At 38.4% G+C, this 21,410-nt stretch overlaps 1 protein-coding gene across 2 annotated transcripts in view; it reads left to right on the forward strand.

Moving 5' to 3' along the window:
* Positions 1-21,410, forward strand: part of LOC139721190 (uncharacterized) — a 50,253-nt gene that overhangs the window by 13,605 nt on the left and 15,238 nt on the right. Inside the window, exons 1-3 of one of the 2 annotated variants that reach the window (XM_071632516.1) lie at positions 843-1,217; positions 11,310-11,407; positions 15,349-15,457. In XM_071632516.1, coding sequence (XP_071488617.1) covers positions 1,193-1,217; positions 11,310-11,407; positions 15,349-15,457 — 232 coding nt within the window. In that variant the 5' untranslated portion in view covers positions 843-1,192. Of the gene's footprint in view, positions 1-842; positions 1,218-11,309; positions 11,408-15,348; positions 15,458-21,410 lie in introns of those variants that run through there. The other variant, XM_071632518.1, reaches the window with a different exon arrangement.

Consider the following 21,410-nt stretch of genomic DNA (forward strand, 5'->3'; position numbering starts at 1 on the left):
AGAGTAAGTCATAAAAACACAAGCCATGCTTTTCATGATGATTTTCCATTTTAAACGATTCAAAAAACAAACAAACAATGATAATAGTTGATATTTTTAGAGCGCCTTTTCCACTGGATACAAAACGCTGAGATGTCATCCCTGGTCGTCATAGGAGATAAAAATTTCAAACTTGGTGTGACTATATGCTTACACTTTTGTGTATAATAAACAGAGTGTTAAAGATGATGTGTCATCTGTTATATTGTTATGTTGCTCAGTTATTAGTTTTTCGAATGTTATGTTATATCTTATTGATTAAAAGGGAAATGCGTTTTGAATAAAGCAAAAGACTACTTTACAGCGAGATAAAAAGAAATGTTGCTGAATGTCCTCATAGCTCGTGCTGTACTTCTTGTGCGGGGAAAACGCGAGCAGAAATTAATAAAGATATAGGGAGAGGAAAAGAGAAACCATCTAACATTTCTAGATAGAGAGCGTCAAAATGTGATGGCCCATTTACTTTTATTAGGACCTCTTTCTTTTACTTTATTTTGGATATCCCAGCCATATTTCAAAATCGATTTTCATCAGTTAAACAAGTTAAAACTTGAATCCCATCTTAAGAGAAGTGTACTATCCCTTGAAATTGTGCCATTTGCAAAAATGTGATACGTAACAAATCCACTTTATTTCTAGTTTCTACAAATGTCCTTGTTTTTTGTTTTGTTTTGTATCACAACTAGGCCTTGATTTCTCTAAAATCAACTAGGACTAAAAGGGCACTATAAGTCTGCTGCTCGGCACTGGCAGCACTGATTGTGTAGGGCCTGTGAGCTACGTACGGCACGTGCGAGCTCTTGCAAATGCATGGATGCGGTAGAATCAAGGATCAGAGAGCGCGAGCTAGCTTCGTGCGTTTGCAGCAAAAACTACGCTCTCTTTGGTTTGGGCGCTCGCATTCGCGTATAGTACTTATGTCACACAACGCTTTCACCATCCAACCATCGCACGTACAAGGATAGGATCGGCCAAGAGATCGATCCCAAATGTACCGGTAAACGTAAACCTAGCATCTACGTGTGTACATTGTATGTATGCATGATCAACGTGAGGATTGGATACCTATTTTACCAGAAAAGTGCCCTGCAGAAATATCTGCGGAAAGAAGGGATCTCTCTGAAATTTACTGATCGAGGTACTTGGAAACAGAATGCCGCGAAAGAATGCTTCTCGGGGTAAGGTCATCACCTGCGAATTTATTAAGTAGGCAATTCCCTTTCGTAAATACCGTGGTTCAGCTCAGGTTATTAAACAACTAAATGCTGGGCCTTGCATGCGTAACGTTTCAATCAATCAGTGTACCACTATCACCATCCAGTGTCAGGCTGTGACAAGTCTGCGGGGCGGGGAAGTTTGAGGGTCGACCACCGTTGTGGCCCGGTGCGGTAGTCACGGCTCGTTGGGTGGATGGCTTTCGCCGTTTCGGTGAATAAGTACAGTGTCCTTTCATTGACCCTTTTTGAACTAATGCAGGCTATAGTGTTCATGTTCTAGTAGTAACTGGGTCTACTGTGGGGTAAATTTCACCAGGACTCGGGAGGTGTAACTTGTTCATAGACATAGATTTCCACACCAAATACGAAATAGACTCGGCCAATTCGTAACGTTACTGTCGTTAGGGTCTAACTTAACATGAAGTTAGACTTAGTGGTGTCGACTAGAGTAAGACTTTCTTCTTCTTCTTCCGTTAAGTGCAGCTTCATGCCTGAAGATTACGCACTGTAGTGAGTGAGAGTGTGCAGCCGTATGTGTGCTCCACCAGTCAAATTCCACAAGTAGTGTACCATACAGTATTTACAAAATATATAGACCAACATGGAGTGCAAGTAAAAATCCATAATTTCATACATGAGCTGCAGTTACTCTGTACGTCTCCCTCAAGAAGGACTTGAATGCCTCGAGGGAGGGTGAGTCAGCTGGGTTTGCTGGTAGGTGGTTCCAGTCTCTTTTAGTTCTGGGGAAGGAGGATGAGCTATACTGTACACCAGATTGGTGCATAATGGTGTCCTGAAGCAGGAATCATGCCCTCTTGTGGAAGATGTTGACTTTTGTAGGTATTGCTGCCAGTCAATGTCCACCAGATCATAACGGATGCAATACAGACCTATTCTATTCCTTCATTCAAGATCAACTGAACTGCTTTTAGTTTGAGTTTACTTAGTGCTAAATTACGAAGTACTGTTAAGAGAGGTAAGACGTGCATGCGCCATAAATTTCACAAGTCTACAACTGTAAATTTTCGCGATTCGGGAACTCCCAACAATTTCGCGAGTGGTAAAATTCGCGATTTTGGAGTCCTGTACTGAATGGAGAAATGTACACGCGTGCATGTACAGTACGTCACATCCATATCACCAATCGGGATCAGACTCAATATTTTCGCGTGTTTTTAATTTCCCGAATAGCATCTGACTCGCAAAATTTGCGAAAATAAAAACCTCATGAAATATTCGGTGTATACAGTAATTTGTAGCTCAGATACTGTATAAACTGCAACCAGCTCGAGCAGGAAGCGTTCAGGCTGCAGATAATAATAGGATTTCGGGTCTCGTAGTATTGTGCCTAAATTCCATCTTTAGTACTAAAAATTGCTAGTGTGTCGATGACTAGATCCAAATGATATCGACAACAGAATACGTTGAACAGTTGCTTCCTCCAATAGATTTCTACTACTAGGTCTAGGGTCTAGCCGCTAGTCCAATTCTGTCCAAATTTATGACTAAGTCTATGATTCAGTCAAGAGGAATACAACGTATGTGAGAACGACAACTGCTCCATACAACCGATCACTACACAGCGAAACACCCTTGTCCAAAGGCTGAAAGTATTGCAACTTTCATGCATCATATCACTGATGCGCAATGTGCCAGCAAAGGTAGTTAAAAAAAAATGAAGGAAGAATGGGGAGGGGGGGGGGGGGGGGTTACGGAGATAAACTTGTAGAAAAACGTCTTTTCAAGACCATGGGATCAATCTGGGGTGGAAATGAGCAAGTGCGCAACGGGTATGAATTAGATATGAAACATACAATAGTAGGCTGCATATCCTTCAAAAAACAGTACATTAGGCAGATTCACACAGCAACCAAATGTCACACTTTTTTGGGTCACGCTTTGAATTGCCACTCCCAAACCTTAAAAAAAAAAATGTATGTGGACAGAATAGTCACGACTATTACACTGTACTTCAAGTGAGCCTAAAATCGTGACTTGTGCACCACTGAAAGTGTGACGGTTCTCAAAAAATAGTCGTGCTTTTTACTGAAAAGTCGCGATCATTTTAATGTGAAATGCCAGGACTCGGCATGCCCAATTTGCCTTCACTTGAACCGGTGCGATTTCGATCTTGCTTTCTCTTCACGAAACAGTGCAACTTTTCTTTTTCTTGGACACTTAGTGTGAACTGGAGCATAAAAAAGTGTGATTTGAATTGTGATTTAAATCACGCTTTTTCAGTGTGTCTTTGAATATGCCTAGTGTTGGATTTTTTTTTTCTGTTTTCACTCCACAAAAATCCTGAGCTCCAGTGACGCAGTGATGCCTTGCAGTCATTGAGCGAATAGGAGCCATTGAAAGAGGCATACCCCACACCTCTTATTGTCATTCTGAACAACGCTGTGTAATGAATGGATCTCTCAGTGAAGATACAGTCCCTAACCCACGGATCATTATGAACCCAGTTTTGGGTTACTTCTACCTCCCTCAGGTGGCAAGAAGTTTGAGCTCTGCCAATTTGGGTTCCTTTTTACTGTTCATCTCTGAATTAATTTCGTTGACATAATGGTTTTGTCAAGTCGTTTGTTCAGAAATTTTCTGAAATTGCTGCACATACAGTGGTATGGAAGAAGTAGTGACAAAGAACATCTGCATCGATTTTAATTTTAGCTGACATTCTGTTTTGTTCTTGTTTTTGGTTTTGATGTACTGTGGCAATGTTCATAAACGATGGTCTGGTCATCATTTCCAAAACCGTAACAAGGTACCGGGTATTAAAATTTGTGTTTACACAAATTTGTTATTAAAGGACAAGTCCACCTTAATACATGTGGATTGAGTGAATGCAACAGTAGAACACATAAGGGAAAGTTTGGGGAAAATAGGACAATCCATTCAAAAGTTATGAATTTTTAAAGTACATTTGTATCTGTGCAGTTACTGCTGGATGAGAAGACTACTACAGTTACTACAGTGTCTGGTGTCGTATGCGTACAACGATATAAAGAAAACAAAAAGAGAATTTCACAAAACTTCACTTTTTGAATAAAGTGCACATTCTTCAACTTTTTTTTTGTTTTTTGTTTTTGTTTTGTTGTTGTTCATTTTCCATCTGTGAAAGATGGCTGGATAGCCCATATTCAGCTACACTAAGCTGGTCTTCCATGGGGTCCAGTTGGATGTGGGATGGGACCACTTCACCGGGTTAGACACCCTGCTCTTTGCGATGAATGAATGAAGCGGGATCTTTTACGTGCATGAGCTGTGACTCTCTCATACACGGGACCTCCATTTTATGTCCTATCCGAGGGACAGAGTGTTTTGCCTCTTGCTAGAGGGGACGGTATGTTTACTCACAACATTGCTCAGTCCAGACTCGGGTTTGAACCCGGGCCGCGTGATTGTGAGGCAGACGCGCTACCGACTGAGCCAACTCACCGCCCAATAACCCAACAACTTATTATTGACATATGTTAAGGGTAATGATTATTCCCCCTGCCTTCTGAAAGAGAGAAGTCAAGTGTTCTTTTGTTATGCGAGAAAAGTGAAAATATGTTGAATTCTCTTTATTCTTTCTTTATATCGTTGTACACATGTGACATCACAAGCTATAGTAGTCTTCTCATCCAGCCTTGACTGAGCACAAACTTCAAAAATTCATAACTCCACCCGGGTATGCCCAGTCGAGTAATTTTCATCTTCATTTCAGCATTTTCCCCTCAATTTCTGTTCGCGCATCCTCGTGTCTGTACCACCTACCTTTTATAAGAAGGGATAGCGAAAAGTAATTACCATCACAAAGACATATCTTCCTTTGAAAGTGGCTGGTGATTATGCAATGAGACACGAGTTAATTATTGTCTTCGTATCGGCGCGGCAGATCCTGTTTGGCACATGCTTCAAATATTTTTGAACGGCGGCTTCGAACATAGATCAAAGGGAATAACTCCGTTGTTACTCCATCTCTTCAACCTCCTTGATTTCTCTAGGTAAGCGTATCGCCCTAACATCAAGGCAAAATAATTCCTATCATTAGAATGACTTCCAGGATGAGCTTTCATACACTGTACATGTAGCACCGATGATAGACAGACTCTCTGAACAATTATTCCTAAGTTTTTGTTTTTGTTTTTAAAAGTTTTTAGTTTTTCAGTTATCATCATGACGTGTCCACAAATAAGGACAGTATGGGTCATCAAGCATATGGCTTTAGAATAAAATGTTTGATCTGATCAAAAAATAAACATTGCAAATCGTAACAAGTGCAAATACATGCAGAGTTGTGCACAAATTGTTAAAGATGAGCTGTCTAGACATGTAAAATGCATTTCAGTCATGGACAAAAGTATTTTTGACAATTGTACAATTGATATGAAGTTACTGTCTTCTAAGTTCTATTAGGCCATATGACTTCTTTTGACCCACAGTCTGTGTAAACTCTCAAACAATCCAAGGAGTGAAGATGGGTCTAGACATGAAGTCTACAGATCACCATTGATAGGGTTCATGCTTTGCCCAGTTGGATTGTAGAAAATTACTTATTTATAATTTGTCATTCCATTAAAGAGAGTCATATGTAAAGGAAGAAAGTGTGTGACATAAGACATGATCTCAGTCTGAATTTTCTTCTTTTGTAAACATGAGTTAGCACACTGAAGACTTGAACTATCCTTAATTCCTAATATTTTTATTGTAACATCAGAAACTACATACTACATGCACACACGTGTAGTTATCTTGGACTTCTGGCAGTGCACAAAGTGGACAATGTAAAGTGTGTGTCTGTCTGAAGTTTGGTACAAATCAAAGTATGATGGACAATGCATCCTGTACAATCCATTGGAGGTAGAAGTAAAGTTCTTACATTGATGTATCCAAGAAAGAGTGGTTTACTGTGAGACTTGTGATGCTGTGGCGAGGTGATTTTGGCAGCACTGTACAGGTTCAGTGCTGTTACAATTGTATGGGAAATTTGCCGGTATTGTGATTGTTCCACCTGAATGCTCACAAGGCGGAGCCCTCTGATGAGTCAGTGGCATCCTGGTGCATCGTGCTAGAATCTGTCCTTATTGTTGAAAACTTTATCAACAAACACTAAACTTAGTGTCAGTTAAACTAGGTTTAGCTTCCATTATTTAGTGCTAAGCCCTGCCTAGTGGTCTTTTTTAGCTCACCAGAGCCAGAGGCTCAAGTGAGCTTTTGTGATCATTCATCGTCTGATGTCCAATGTACATACATAGTGCATTGGGTGTCAACTTTTTACACAGACGATGGTCAGCTTCTGTGAAGACCTACATGTACACTGTATGACAGATTTTCACAGAACTTGGCTGGGTGTAGCTTCCCTAGGATGATGGGATCTCAATTTGTCTAAATGGGCACCATGCCCCCCCCCCCCCACCTTCAGAGAACCTCAAGGCCTGAATATAAAATGGGAACTCCCGATCAGTTGAGAATTAATCTGATAAAGGGTAAAATTTTATATGCACAACAGTAAAAATTTGATCAAAATCTGATAGAAATTGAAGAAGTTATGAAATTGGAAAGTTTTACTTACATTTTTTTCACAAAACAGTTCTTGAACAGTCATTATGCACATATGCAAATGAGTGAGTTGATGATGTCAACACCTCACAAGTGTCATATTCTAAAGTTTCTACACAAAATCTAGAAATTTAGACTTTTTGTTTTGTTTGAACACAATTAAACCCCAGTCTTGCCCTATATACATTGTATCTGACTTTCAGAAGCAATATTTTGAAGTTATAACATTATGTTGTACACTTAAAAAAAAAATTGTGCAGTGATGATATCATCAGCCCACACATTTGATTCGTAGCGAAATGTTTCAAGAACTACATGTATTTTGCAAAAATTAGCAAAAATTTGTAGTGTTTTTTTTTGGGGGGGGGGTGGGGGTGGGGGAGTTGGAAATACACTGTAATATCCATATTTTCATTTTTTTTTATAAAGACATTATGGTCAAAGAGATGTTACCAAATGTATAACTCTGGCATATTCTGCATTGACCTACAATGTATGTTATGACCACCATACCCCTAGGGTATGGTTGCAGGCTTCCCAGATTAGAAAAACAAAACCAGAAATATTGTGAATAAATTTACATGCAGTGTGAGTAAACACACTTTTGATTTTGACAATTGCAGATATCCAGGGGAACAAGTGTATTCTCCTTGGGGTCAGGACCAACTGGGGGCCAGTTTTCTTATGTATTTGTTGTTGTTGTTGTTGTAAACTCATTGTCAATTTGACCAGGGAGCCCACCTCCCTGATTTGACAGATTGTACATGTACAATTGTAGTGTGAAAGCACAAAATGCAATCAACAATACACATTTCTTTTTAGGTGTTATTTTTAACATACACTTGTACATGCATTATCTTGAAAATTGATGAAAGAAGCATTTCAATATTTAGATGGGATCATCTTCATGTGATGTGGCACTGAAAACAAGTTTGGATAAGGTTTTGGGAGTACTGGTACAAGTGTAAAGTTCTAGTACAATGTGTATTGTTATACAGCTGTTAATATACATAATGTACCACATACAACTTGTATTCAGTTTACCGCATTGTATGCTATACACGAGATGGCAAACAGGATTCGAAATTTGCAAGCAGTTGTGTAGGCCTACATGATTCATGAGTTCCTTATACTTGTTGAATTTCAAATCCGTACAGTTGTAGCTCTCTGGCGTAATAAATTTGAATGGACTTTAAAAGTCTAGTATTGTCAATGATATGCTTGGGTGAAAGAGTTTGGGCCTATAGTTTCATTCAGACAAGAATTTAAGTGGGGCTTTCCCTAAAAAGCATGAAGCTTTTCATTCATTGTTATTGTTTTGACTTTGAACCTTGGGGAAATCAAGGATGGTACCCCCAAATTATATACAACAATGTACCATTGTACAATGTATACACTTGTATACTTATCATCAAGCTTTATTACAGAACAAATGCTATAAAAGCTTCTAGTCACAATTATAGGTTCTAAAACACAGGCTCTCTGCATGCATTATTGCATGGTTGTCATGTAGATTATTTTTGTAAGAATTTTAGTCAGTCATCTTGCCTCACAGGCTCTTTCAGCAACTCTTTACTGTACAATGTAGGCCTGCATTTGAAGGACAAGTTCACTGTAGGCCTACATTTAATGTTTTAGTGAAATCTGTGACCTTGAGTTAATTCAAGAGCAGCAACAGTTTGTTGACCTTCCATGGGATTTCCCAGTGAAGAACTTCGTAGTCACCAATCACTCCATGCATTCATTCCTCCACATAGAGTTTACCTGTGAGAAGTAGGCCTACTGAACATTGTAGAAGTATGATAAATAATTTTAGAATATGGTGACTATGTACAACTACATGTACACTCTTTACAGAGATCATACAATAACATTGTACTCTGCTTTATACATTTTTGTATCGATGTATACTGTACACACCGGGCTAGCCTGCATGACCGTGCTCGGGACCACAATTTGTTTATCGAAAATAAGTTTAATATTTATGCAGTTTACTGTATACCTTTATTGGCATGATTTTACTGCAAAACTAAAATGTCAAAATTTATATCAGTATTAGTTACACGTAGGAAACAATGTCACAATTACATTAATACTCTTACTGTGGACTAAAACATAGAATTGAAAATGTCACAAAATGCATAAAATTTGACAAATAATCTAAGTTTCACATGATGGCTTTTGTTGCATGGTTTACCTGATGGCTTTTTAACACAGAGCATGCATTAGAACTACAATGTAGGCCTATATCTTTTGTTGAATTCAAGTTAACTTTCAAAGGTCTCAGATTTGCCTCAGATTTGTGACCCTGTAATATGGATTGAGATCTGGTGGGCAGCAGACCGTGCAGACACCATTTGTATAATGTGTTGCACAAGCTGAGCTTTCCCCTTGTGTAAGACCTTTCATAACTTGTGTATTTTAGTTACATGTATAGTCAGAGATATTGGGAGAATAAATAAGTTTTGATGCATCAATATTTGATCTACAAGTCCACATGTATGTACTGCACTCTAGTGTTGCCAGATTCTGCCTTCATGCATTGCAGCTTCCCAAGAGGAGCAAGTATTTTTTTTTTTTTTTTTTTTTTTTTTTTTAAGGCTAGAAGGTTCTGGGTGAAGGTAAACAGTGGATGTGTGAATCACTAGTATTCCAAACATTGTTACATACAGAGTGTAGGCCTACAACATGTGAAATTATAAATACAGAGGGATGTAGCCGCCCTAAAATACCAATGGTGGTACTAGTATTGTACAACATCCGTAAGGTCTGAAATGGAGTTTGGCTTCTCTTGGCATAAAATTTGTGATATTGACATGTTACAGCAGTAAAGAAATAATGTCTATGTAATCATATTTTGATGAAGTAAGTTCTGGTCTGTGTCAATGTATTAGACTGTTCCATTGGTCACTCAAATGAAGGTACAACATATGTAAACACGATCAAATTGAAATTGTGTTATTGATAGTCTGGAATCTGAGAAGTTGGCATATGTTTGTTTGATACTGAATTCCACTGTTCATGCTGATGTAAGGGAACTTGTATTATGAGTTTGACACACATGTGAATTTTACCTTCACACCTATACATATTAACAATACACAAGATTTTTGCGATTCTGACACTTGACACACCTTAGTGCATGAAGTAAAGCATCGGTAGGTTTTGTTCTGCATAATTCATTTTCAAGGTGTTGCAGTGCCTTGATAAAAGACTACCCTGGTAATGCCAATACACGTACAGTAGGCTGTTATGTAGACACTGTTTGTCTACTGGAAGTTAATATTTGCAAGTTTGCCAAAAATCCTGACAGCACTGATTTGATTTATGTCAAAAATGGCCAGCTGTTACTAGAATCTGTGGGAATAGTTCCCTCTTGTTGTGAGTGTAAGTGTGAGCTGTGTCTACTGAACCAACATTTCCAGGCAGGGTCAATGAAGTACAATTGTAGGAATGAGAAGTGGCAAACCAGTGTATTTCCTAACCAGCTGTGCTCTTCCCACTCCCTCTATTCCAAGCAAACCAAGGCTTAGCCTTTTGACAAGACCTCGTGGCTGAGAAATGAGACTAACTCGCCACACCGTAGCATTGCGAGAAATGGATGAATGCGAGACCAAATGGCACCTGTAGCCACAAGGCCTTGTCAAACCTAGGTTTGACAATTTTTTGGGAAATTTTCGCGGTGTTGAAATTTTCACGCATTTTGCGCACCCAGAAACTAGTGCGAAAATAAAAGCATGCAAATATTTTTGCTTGCCATATGTTACAGTAGTTGATGTCTTGATTCTGCAGAATTAAAAACATACAAAACTCTTCTTACCGGGCTGAGCACGAAAAATTAGTCGCGTGAAAATACCCACTTTTACAGTACAATATTGTACAGTACAACATGGCACAGTAGCCTACACTGTACATCATTGGTAAGGGAAGATGGCCAAGAGCATCATGAGCAAAGTGGTCCTACAATGTATGCTTGTCATTGAAATATACAGTAATACAATCAAGCCGATTGCTCGCTTTATGGCTTTCATATATATATGGCAGAGTTTTATGCAAAAGGAAGGGGGGGGGGGTATTATTTTGGAAATTGTCACTATTGTCTGCTGGAGATTTTAACTGTCATTCTTTGCTTCCTTTTTACTGCAGTGATCCAACACCTGGTGAATGATTATTGCTTGTTAATTCAAATCTGGTCTTAATCCAGGCTATAGTGAGTGTCTATGTGTACATTTGTTACAACTCTTTGGGTGCCATATTATGGCATTTTGCGTGGTGCCACAACAAAATATGCCATTTAGGAGTGCAAATTGGATGTGTTGTTTACTCCATTTAATAGGATTCAACTCTGAGGCACGTAGACCAAGGAGGTGGAAGAGAATCCACCTCCCTGCCTAGATGCAGGTGTAGTGGTTTGTAGTTCAAACATCTGTAGGCCTACATTGTTTCTGGATGTCAATTGTCATTTGATAATGCCAATATTTTTCTTTATAAATTATACTTGATGTACAGAGGACAGTGGTGATACTGGGGTTTTGATGATTGATGAGAGAACCAGAGCAGTCATGACGGACCATCCCAGACACGCCCAAGAAGCCTTTAGGGAGCAGGTAAGACAACTCTTTCATCAGCTTTAGATAGTAATTTTTGCCCTGCTTGAAATAATGCATGGCACACAAGAGGACAGCTGTCTATAAAGGTATCTATCATACGATGAGTATTACCAATCTACATGTTTATTTGATTGGAGTCTGACATTGTAAAACAAAAGGAACGATAAATCTATTCCTGACATTGTACATTTAAACAGATTTGCCGTGAATGACCTCCACAGGAGTACATACAATGTATGGAAGCCTCCCAGATTTGGGAGAATTGAATGCAAGTACTCGACACACAGGTACTATAGATACACTGTATACATAGAGAGCGCTCCTTCAGTGCCTGTCACTTAGGTTCACATTATACTGTGTACGGGTAGGTTGTGTTAATAGTGTTTGGTAGGAAGTATTTTGACCTAACCCATATTTGTGGTTATGTCAGGCCAACAAACTTTTGACTTGACTGTCATGAGACAGTGACTATTTCTAGACCTTGAGCCTTTGAATAGTGAGAGTATATTTGCAGTTCACAGACTGAAGTTTGAAAGGTGAAAGTCACCAGTAGGAGCTGATCAAACGAGTTTATTATACACCACTATAATAGTGCTAATATTACAGCCACAGATCTGCCCAGTGACTTTGAATGCAGGTTACTAGGGTGCATTATGTATTAAATGCCAATAAACTATGGAAGCTAGGGATCAAGGTGAGGCAAAAAGGCACGTTAACAACAAAACAGGATTTTTGTTTTGTGATGTACCATTTGCACTGTTAGAAAAAACAGAAGCTCTCTTTTGTGTGTGTTTTGTTTTTTGTTTTTGTTTGTTTGTTTTTTGTTTATTGTGTGTGGGCGAGGAAAACTGGAATACTCCTTTTTTTCGGGGGGGGGGGGGACACAAATTGTAGTACACAAGTGCAACTTGCCCTTGTTTTTTTTTTTTTTTTTTAAATTGAGGCCACTGATCTGTGTGATTCTTACGTACATAGAGATCAGTGATGTAGGCAGACTCAACAGGTGATATTGCTCTTGATGGTTGCTGATCATAATGTGTGGGGAATTGCATGATTGATTGTTCAGAATGAAACTACCTGTAGGCTGTAAGAATTGTTCAGAACAAATGAATTACTCATTAGCATGATACAATGTACCTGCTATCTATTCTTTTTATGCCTCCACCATGAAGTGTCACTGGAGGCATTATTTGTGTTCTTATCAATGTTCTTAAAATGCAAATTCATTCTTGCCATTGACTGTACATTACATGTACCTCTATGATGTAATGGCTGTTGACTGGAATACAGGAATGCACAGTCCATGTACATCAAATTTGTCCATTTTGCCAGCTCTGAACTCCAGCCAACAGTTGACATACTACAGACAGTGTAATTTGCAATATCTCACTCTAGACAGGAGACATCCACAGGAAGTTGCTCAATATTACCTTCTTTTTTTTCAGTGTACACTGTACATTGTAGGCATCGCAACAGTTACTGTGCAATGGCGTGGTAACATCTAGTGTGCCTGTTAAAGCAGATGAGGCAAGTTTTGTGGATTGAATGGAAGGAATGCCGTGAACATCACTGTGTCCTTTGCTTTCAGTTTGGCACCATTGTGAGAATCAGCAGAAAATTTGCACTGTTTCATACTATGCACAGAAAATAACATGTAGAAAACTCAAATTATGATGTGACTTTTAAAGATACTTGTATGTTCTAGTAAGGTTATAAAATCGCAACATTTTTCTACCAGTGTGTAGACATGTCTTTTATAAGCTCTGCAATGCAATCTACTGTAAAAGTGGATATTTTCGAGTGAGTAATATTTTGCTCTTGGCCAGGTAAGATGAATTTCTTTTGTTTTTAATTCCGCATAATGAGGATATATTACCTACCAGAACATACAGTATGGCATGCAAAAATATTTTTATGCTTGTATTTTCACGCTAGTTTCTGGTTGCGCAAAATGTGCAAGAATTTCCATTTTGCTAAAATGTTCACTTTTACAGTATACTTTTCAAGACAAGGGAAGGAGTTTTGTTTCCATCAGGTCTAGATGTAAAACTAGAGAGTTTTACCTACAAGTCTACATTGTACACGTACATATGATGCACCACGCTGTTATCTGGGGTACTGTAATACCTGAAATTATGGTGCTATGTAGTGCCATCTCATGTTTAAAAGATGTTCAGATTTGAATCTTTCTATTAAGTTAAGAAATTTGTTTATAATGGAAAGAAAAGGAATCAGGCTGTGTATTGCTTTGATTTTAAGGGCAGGGGCCCCAGAGTACTGTAAAACATGATATATTCGCGGCATGAATTTTTCGCGAATTGGAGCCGACGGCCTTTTTTGCGGCATGAAATTTTCGCGAACTGCCACTGGCATTCAGTGCATATAGTGTACAAAAGAACTTTCGCGTGCATTTTAATTTCGCGAATCTTCACGCTCGCGAAATTAAAATGCACGCGAACATTTCTCGTTTTAGAGTACATGTAGTTTCTCACTGAAATCATTCCTCTAGAGCTGATAGCCTTTGGTACAATTTCTTCTTCTTTGTGTTCAGGGTCAAGTACAGTCCTCCGTATGGTATATTTTAAATATCATACTTGTACTGATTGACTGATGTGAGTGTACAATACAGTGTATGTATTTTGGGAGGACCACTTCATTGGCATTTGCACCGTGCTTCATTTTCGCTTTTCATTTCTTAAATAATTGTTTATCATTCTGGTGTTGAGAAACTGTTTGCAAGACAAGCACAGTTTACAATTAGCCCAGGTACTAAAATTTCACCATGAAAATGCCAATGATTACAAGCAGTTGTCATACATAGTGATGTGCTATGTCAAAGAAAAAAGAGAATGTGTTGTTTGAAGGTTTGCATGGTGAAGTAAATGAGAGAGAAAGATGATTTGCAGTGACACCATGTGTATGAAGTCCTTTAACCGGATCGTTGTTTGGCAGAAGAGCCTTTCATTTCTCCTCTTTCTAGGCTCTTCTGCCAAACAACGATCCGGTTAAGGACTTCATACACATGGTGTCACCGCAAATCTTTCTCTCTCAAAAAAGAGAATGTTTTACAATGTGGTATTGATTTCTTTCAACGTGTGATGGGCGGGGTATAAGAAGGTGATTGTTTCAGCATACGCTGTACATTCACTAATATTTAGTACACTGTCAATGAGTCTTTAATCATGAAGTCATTGGTTTTACTACAGTGTGCACAGGGTGACATGTTTTTGTGAGTCAAAAGTTCCTTCCTGCCATGTAAAGGCAGACAAGTGGAAACAGTTTGGACTCTGGCCCCAGGATGTATACCAGTCCAACAAAACTTCCCTGGTCCATTGTATCACAATGTACACTACAAACTACTTTTCATATCCCCCCTCACACGCACACACATACACACACACACACAGTCATCGTCAAACAATCACCCGGAAGCAACGATTTTCATTTCTGGATTTGGAAATATTTTATGTCTGTGTGTATCAGGTTTAAAAAACAATTGAAAACTCACTTATTTCATTTTTGTGCCGGAAATGCATAAATGCATGCAGTGAGTGTGTGACTCATTAAAAAACACAGGACTTGTAATGTTTTTTTTTTTTTTTTGCCCCAAAATTTTTCTCTCGGGCCACCAAAAATTTGAAATTGATGATTTTGGTGGCCCCATCGGGCCACAAAAAAAAAAAAGTTAGTGTGGAGCCCTGAGAACCTACTTTGTGTTGAATCGCGGTATATAAAAACATTATCATTATCATCATTATTCATGCTAAGAAAGGCCTTGAATGGCATCCTATTTTCATTACATGTCCCAATTGGGCACCAGAAATATTTTTAGCGCCCCCCCCCCCCCCCCCCCTTTTCAGAATTCCTGGATCAGATCCGCCCGTGACTAACTTTGTGTAGGCCCTAATTCTCTTATTTTTGTAATTCTTTTCTTGCAGATTGCCAGAGTACGAGAAGTTGTGCCAAACAGCAACAAAGATGACATTGCCCTTGTTGTTCAATACCATGATGGGGATGTGGATAAAGCAATACAGTCATTTATGGAAGGTGAGCTCAATTGAAATAAAAGCAAACTATACTGAATGTGATGTCTATACCTGCAACCAGACTATTCATCTTTCTTTTAGCTATACATATTCATCTTTCTTTTAGCTATACATTGTACGTGTAGATCAAACTTATTTGACAGGCACAAGTGGCCCTTAAAATAAGGAACATGCATGATGCCTGGTGATACTATTAAGAAGTTTGAAACATTGGAGAATACTTTGATTGGTAGTTCTAGGATCTTTTCACATTCTTATGTTAAAATTTGATACAATGGTCAAGGTATTTTTTCAGAAAACTTTAAAAAAAAAAAGGTTCAGGGCAAAGATACACTCAAATGTACAGTTTGATAAAACAAAATAACAGTTTCTGGGTGGCATGTTGACAAAAGTGTCAAATTTATTCCTAGAAGATGGTTGGTTTCCTTTGTTAAGAAGGCATTGGGCTGGGAATTGATGTAACATGGAAAAATGTTATTGTTAGAACCAGAAAGTTTTAATGGTCTAATTCATGTCACATTAGAATTCCAGTTCACTACGATCAGCTATCCCATTCTCACTCTTGAAGTATATCTTTGCCCAAAAAATTATTTTGGATATGTGAAAGAGACGCATTTCAGTAATCCATTGCACCATCTTTCAGAGAAAATGGGTCATTAATTAGTGAAATAATGCATCTCAAAGTTTCCAAACACACTGTGTCTGGGAGATTCAGGAACCGCTGTGGTTCTGTAACCCACTGCAAACAATAGGGTTTGCTGTAGTCTTGCCTCCCAGACCCATTGTGTTTAGAAACTTTCAGATGCATTATTTCACTAATTGATGACCCCTTTTCTCTGAAAGTTGGTGCAATGGACTACTGAAATGTGTCTCTTTCACATATCAAAAATAATTTTGTGGGCAAAGATACATTTTAAAGTGCAACAGACGTCTGTTGAACGGTAAATCAAGCGAGCCAGCCATGCAATAGATCCCAGGACACACTGAACTTATGTATCATAAAGCATTGATGCATACACTGTATGCACACCCATTTTAGACCTTGAGCCAGATCTAGATCTAGGCCTAATTATTCGTCCTTGGACCTCCTCCTACAGCTGTACATTTGTAGATCTGTTTTGGTCTAGACCAGGCCTATGTAGAGTGTTGTCTAAAATTGATATTCAATATTTTATCGTTAGTGCGACGGTTTGAATATTACATTTGGTGCAAGTTTAACTGAACATTCTATTCAACTCTGCTTCGCATCGTTGAATAGAACAATTAAACTCGCATGCTCTTGAGTACAATATTCAAAATGATTGCAATCATTAACATTGCATATTAATTTGTTTTAAAGGTGGTGGCACCCTTGCCCCTGGTGTATTAACATACATACCAGTAGTACACATGGTTCTGCATATGGACAGAGAAGACTGTGGAGAGCCACTTGCTGATACAGTGGTTACTGCTTTACCGGGAGGGGTCAGGAGACAAGTCTTTCTCCCATTTTAAAAGTGGTGCTCCCACTTATGTGATGGCTGGTATTGGCCTGTGCAAACCACTCAACATGAAGCCCATAATGTGGGCATTACACTAAACCTACGACTGTGTACTATTGTACCAGTTTGTACCTGAAGTAAGGTACATGTAGCTCATTCTGGTGTGCAAAGTTTTAGGAAAACAAAAATGAAAACAAACAATATTCTTTCACTCTTCTGTACCTCTAGTGACATGTAAAATTTTGCAGTATTTTACGGCTAAGAACATGGTTTAACAGTGAAGCTACATTTGTAATGTACAAATGTAGCTAGTCTTCATCCAGTCAGACCCAGGGAGTGATTTTTCATAGAATTGTGTATTCTAAATATATAAAGGTTTCCTGGTAATTATTCTTATTATTCTCATTCTCATTTACAGGGGATGGTTAGTAACTGATCAGTGGGAATCAGTGGGAATGCTGAGGGATGATTGTTCCAATCCTTGTGGGATTCATTTAAGAGTAGGTATATATCTACTGTTGTGTGAAAATTATTTGCTTGAGAACGGTCTCATATTCAAGTAATGTGCAGATTAATGCCCCGTCACTGACCAGGCACGCTAACCTGGAAACATTAAACTGCACATTTCTTAATATGAGACCATTCTGAAACAAATAATTTTCACACAACAGTAGATATAGGACTATAATATACTCTTAAATGAATCCCACAAGGATTGGAACAGTCATCTCTCAGCATTCCCACTGATTCCCACTGATCGGTTACTAGCCATCCCCTTTAAATACAGTGTAGGCCTCTCAATAGTAAAGTGTTACAGTACCACATTTCTTCTGAAACAGTCTGCTTTCACCGACATTGATTTTCTTCTTTGCTGTATCTACACAAATCTTATCATAATTTGGAAACAGTTTGATGATAAAACAGACATTGTTTTAATTTCACCCTAATGGCAGTCCCTGTACTGTATTATTATTAAACTTAGTGTTATGTGAGGGACTGTGGTCGATTAAGTATTATACAATACTGTAAATGCTCTTGTACCTGTGTTTGCTGTCAGATATCAAATTAACTATGTAATCACACACTACTGAATTATCCCAGCAGGTATGTGAATGTACATGTACATATTTACTATGGCCCACCCCCATTGAAATCTGCTGAAGCGTAGCAGTGTGAATGTCTATTGTCCAACATGGGTGTAGTCACTATGCATAGTTTAGGGATCAGTGAACGTCAGCCATCTCCACCAGTCTCAACCAGTTTCCATTTTACGGCTGGTTTTTAACAGCTCAGCTCAGGGGATGATCTGGAGAAATGTCCACTTTTAAAGGCATCATTTACCATTTGCAGATGAAACAAAAACCCAGCTTTTGTGCATCAACATACAATGTAGTTCCTTAATGTGAGTTAGGGATCTTAGAAACAACCAATGTAAAATTTTGAATCAGTATAATCAAGTAAGTAAATCATATACAAAATGTGAACAAAAGTTATGATAGCAATGTTTCTTGACTAAAACGTGTACATATACAGTTATGGTTTATTGAGAAAAATAGTGATACAGTCTCTTTGTATTTTAGGCTTTATTGCAAAATTTTTATATGGCAGGATGTTTTGTGGATGCATCAAATGTGATACATGTAGGGCCTACAGTTGTGTACCGATCTCGAAACATTTTTCAAATCACTGCTCCCAATGATATACAAATGATGCACAGGATAGAGTGCGTTAGTGTAGGCGTATAGTGCACTCGAGGGTATTTACAATTGTGAAACATGCACGAGGCGAAGCCGAGTGCATGTTGCACTACATTGTAAATACCCGAGTGAGCTACGCCTCCACTTACGCCACGAAATAATCCTGTGCATCATTTGTTTTATAAAATGGGTCGAAAATTCGAAAACTACTTAGTAACAGCATTTTTCAGCGTTTTTCACGTACCTTTGTGGGTCAAGACGTCCGAAGATGTTCGTCCCAAACATTTACGCACGTCGCACTCGGAAATCCCGATGGGGGGTTGGGTTTCCGGACACTTAAGTTCCCGCATGAAAACTTACTTATTTTACATAGAATATGCACCCTTTTACCTTAAAGACTTAATATAGACTCCTCATATAGGCCTACTAGACAACATACTCTGAAAACGGCGTGAGAATTAACCTGCTAAATTGTTGGATTTGCCCTTCAAAGTGACTCCATGTGCGCGTCCGGTCCCACAACGCTTGGTCTACTGTACTGTACAAAGTGTACGTATTAGTAGAGTATACGTACGCCACACATGTTATGCACGAGGGAAGAAAGGCCGGCCGGCCGGCAGCCCGAACTAGAAGTTGTTTTAAAGATTGACAGCGCGTATGCATGCAATTCAAAGGAGCCGCCACGCGCACAGACAATAGGATTTAACACGCGGTGCAATGGGACTAGAATAAAGGAAGCACCCGTAACTCATTTCAGCGCTTCCTATTGGCTACATTCTTGAACCCATTTTATAATAAACAGTAATGATGCATCAGAGACGTAGGTACATATGTAGGGCTCAAGAAAATAACTACTGCATGTGTGCACTTGCAATGCAAAACTTCTACAGACTCTAAAGATATTATGAACATTTACTGATATCAAATATACAGTGATACTTGCCCTCATGCACTTGACATTTTAATTTTCTCAAGTTTTTGCACTGCAGGGTGTTTAATAGACAGGTTTATGATAAGTTTGGAACTTAATAACCTGTCTGTGAAAAATAAGTAGAAGGGTGAAAGTGGAGGTTTGATTTTTCTTCAGCATGATTCTAATAATTAGCACCACATTTTATCATTAACTGCATTCTCTCTCACTCTTTAATTTGCTGCATTCTTGGTGGAATGTACAAGTGTATTTACGTCAAGTAAATGTATACAACTTGTATGAAACTGATCTTAAAATAGGACATCAATCTTACACAGAAACTACACTGAGATTTTATAGTGGTGTACATTTTAAAATAGCACTCATCACTTTGAAGAGCTCTACATGTATGAAGAGTAATTTTATTGGTATACAAGATGTGAAGGATGACACAGGTGGTGATCAGATACCATGTCCATCATTGGTGGAGATTCATATCCTGTCTGTGTGGTTTCATCCACATTGACGACCACATCACATGTTAGTAGCTCCGACTGTCATTGTATGCAAGTCAGCAGGACAAAGTCCAATCAGGTGGCAAACTCCCTATAATTGCTATTGTTCTGTTTGTTTGTTCAATCTAGTCAGAGATAATTGCTCTTGATCTTTACAAGGGCTTGATTTGTGGGTTAATCTCATTACCAGTCACCAACAATAAAGTGCTAGCTCAGTCATGGAATGGAAAGTTCATTAAAATTGCATGCATATGATATATTTGTTAAGCAGATGAGATACGTAATGTAAGAGTTGACTTGACCTCACAATGACAATTGAAATGAAAATATGGAAATAAACAGTGTATGGAGACAGGATGCCTATGTGTACATACAAACACACAATTCACCTTTTGTATTGACACAGTTTCAGAGATCTATACGACTTGTACATGTACAGTACTTTTTATACACTGAACTTCCATCTTAAAGGACAAGTTCACCTTCATAAACATAAGGATTGAGAAAGTGCAACAATATTAGTAGAACACATCAGTGAAAGTTTGAGGAAAATTGGACAATCGATGCAAAAGTTATGAATTTTTTAATTTTTTGTGTTGGAACCGCTGGATGAGGAGACTACTACAGCTTGTGAGTCATATGCGTACAACAGTATAAAGAAAATATAAAAGAAAATTCAACATATTTTCACTTTTTTTCGCATAATAAAAGAGCAATTGACTTGCCTCTTTCTAAAGGCAGGGGGAATAATATTACCCATAACATTTATCGGTAATGAGTCAGGGGAATGTGTACTTTTTTCAAAAGATGGAATTTTGTGAAATTCTCTTTATATTTTCCTTAAATTGTTGTACGCATGTGACATCTAAGTTATTCATACACTGCAGTAGTCTTCTCATCCAGCGGGTACTGCAAAAAAACTTCAAAAATTCATAACTTTTGAACGGATTGTCTGATTTTCCTCAAACTTTCAATGATGTGTTCTACTAATATTGCTACATTCTCTCAATCCTTATGTTTATGAAGGTGAACTTGTCCTTTAAGCCACCATGTGTTTCAAGTTTTGCTGATTGACTCTTGGCTTGTACAGGATCAATGCATGTACAATGTACAGTGTACTTGAGTCAATATGAGAATATCGACCTGTTGATGAAAAGTCTCTAAGTACTCGGGCAAGTGTCTACGGTAAATGCTTATCAACAAAATCAGCTTGTCCTCAACAGGTAATAGAGTTTGACCCACTGAGGACGGGCTGATTTTGCTACAACATGTATTTCCCGTAGACACCTGCCCGAGTGTACTCATGACTCGTCTTCAATGGGTTAATTCCAATGACCCCAACTTGGTACTG

Source organism: Diadema antillarum, unplaced genomic scaffold (genome assembly GCF_040938485.1).
Source record: "Diadema antillarum isolate AM-2024a unplaced genomic scaffold, OU_Dant_1.0 scf00000139, whole genome shotgun sequence".
In the NCBI taxonomy this organism is placed as follows: domain Eukaryota; kingdom Metazoa; phylum Echinodermata; class Echinoidea; order Diadematoida; family Diadematidae; genus Diadema; species Diadema antillarum.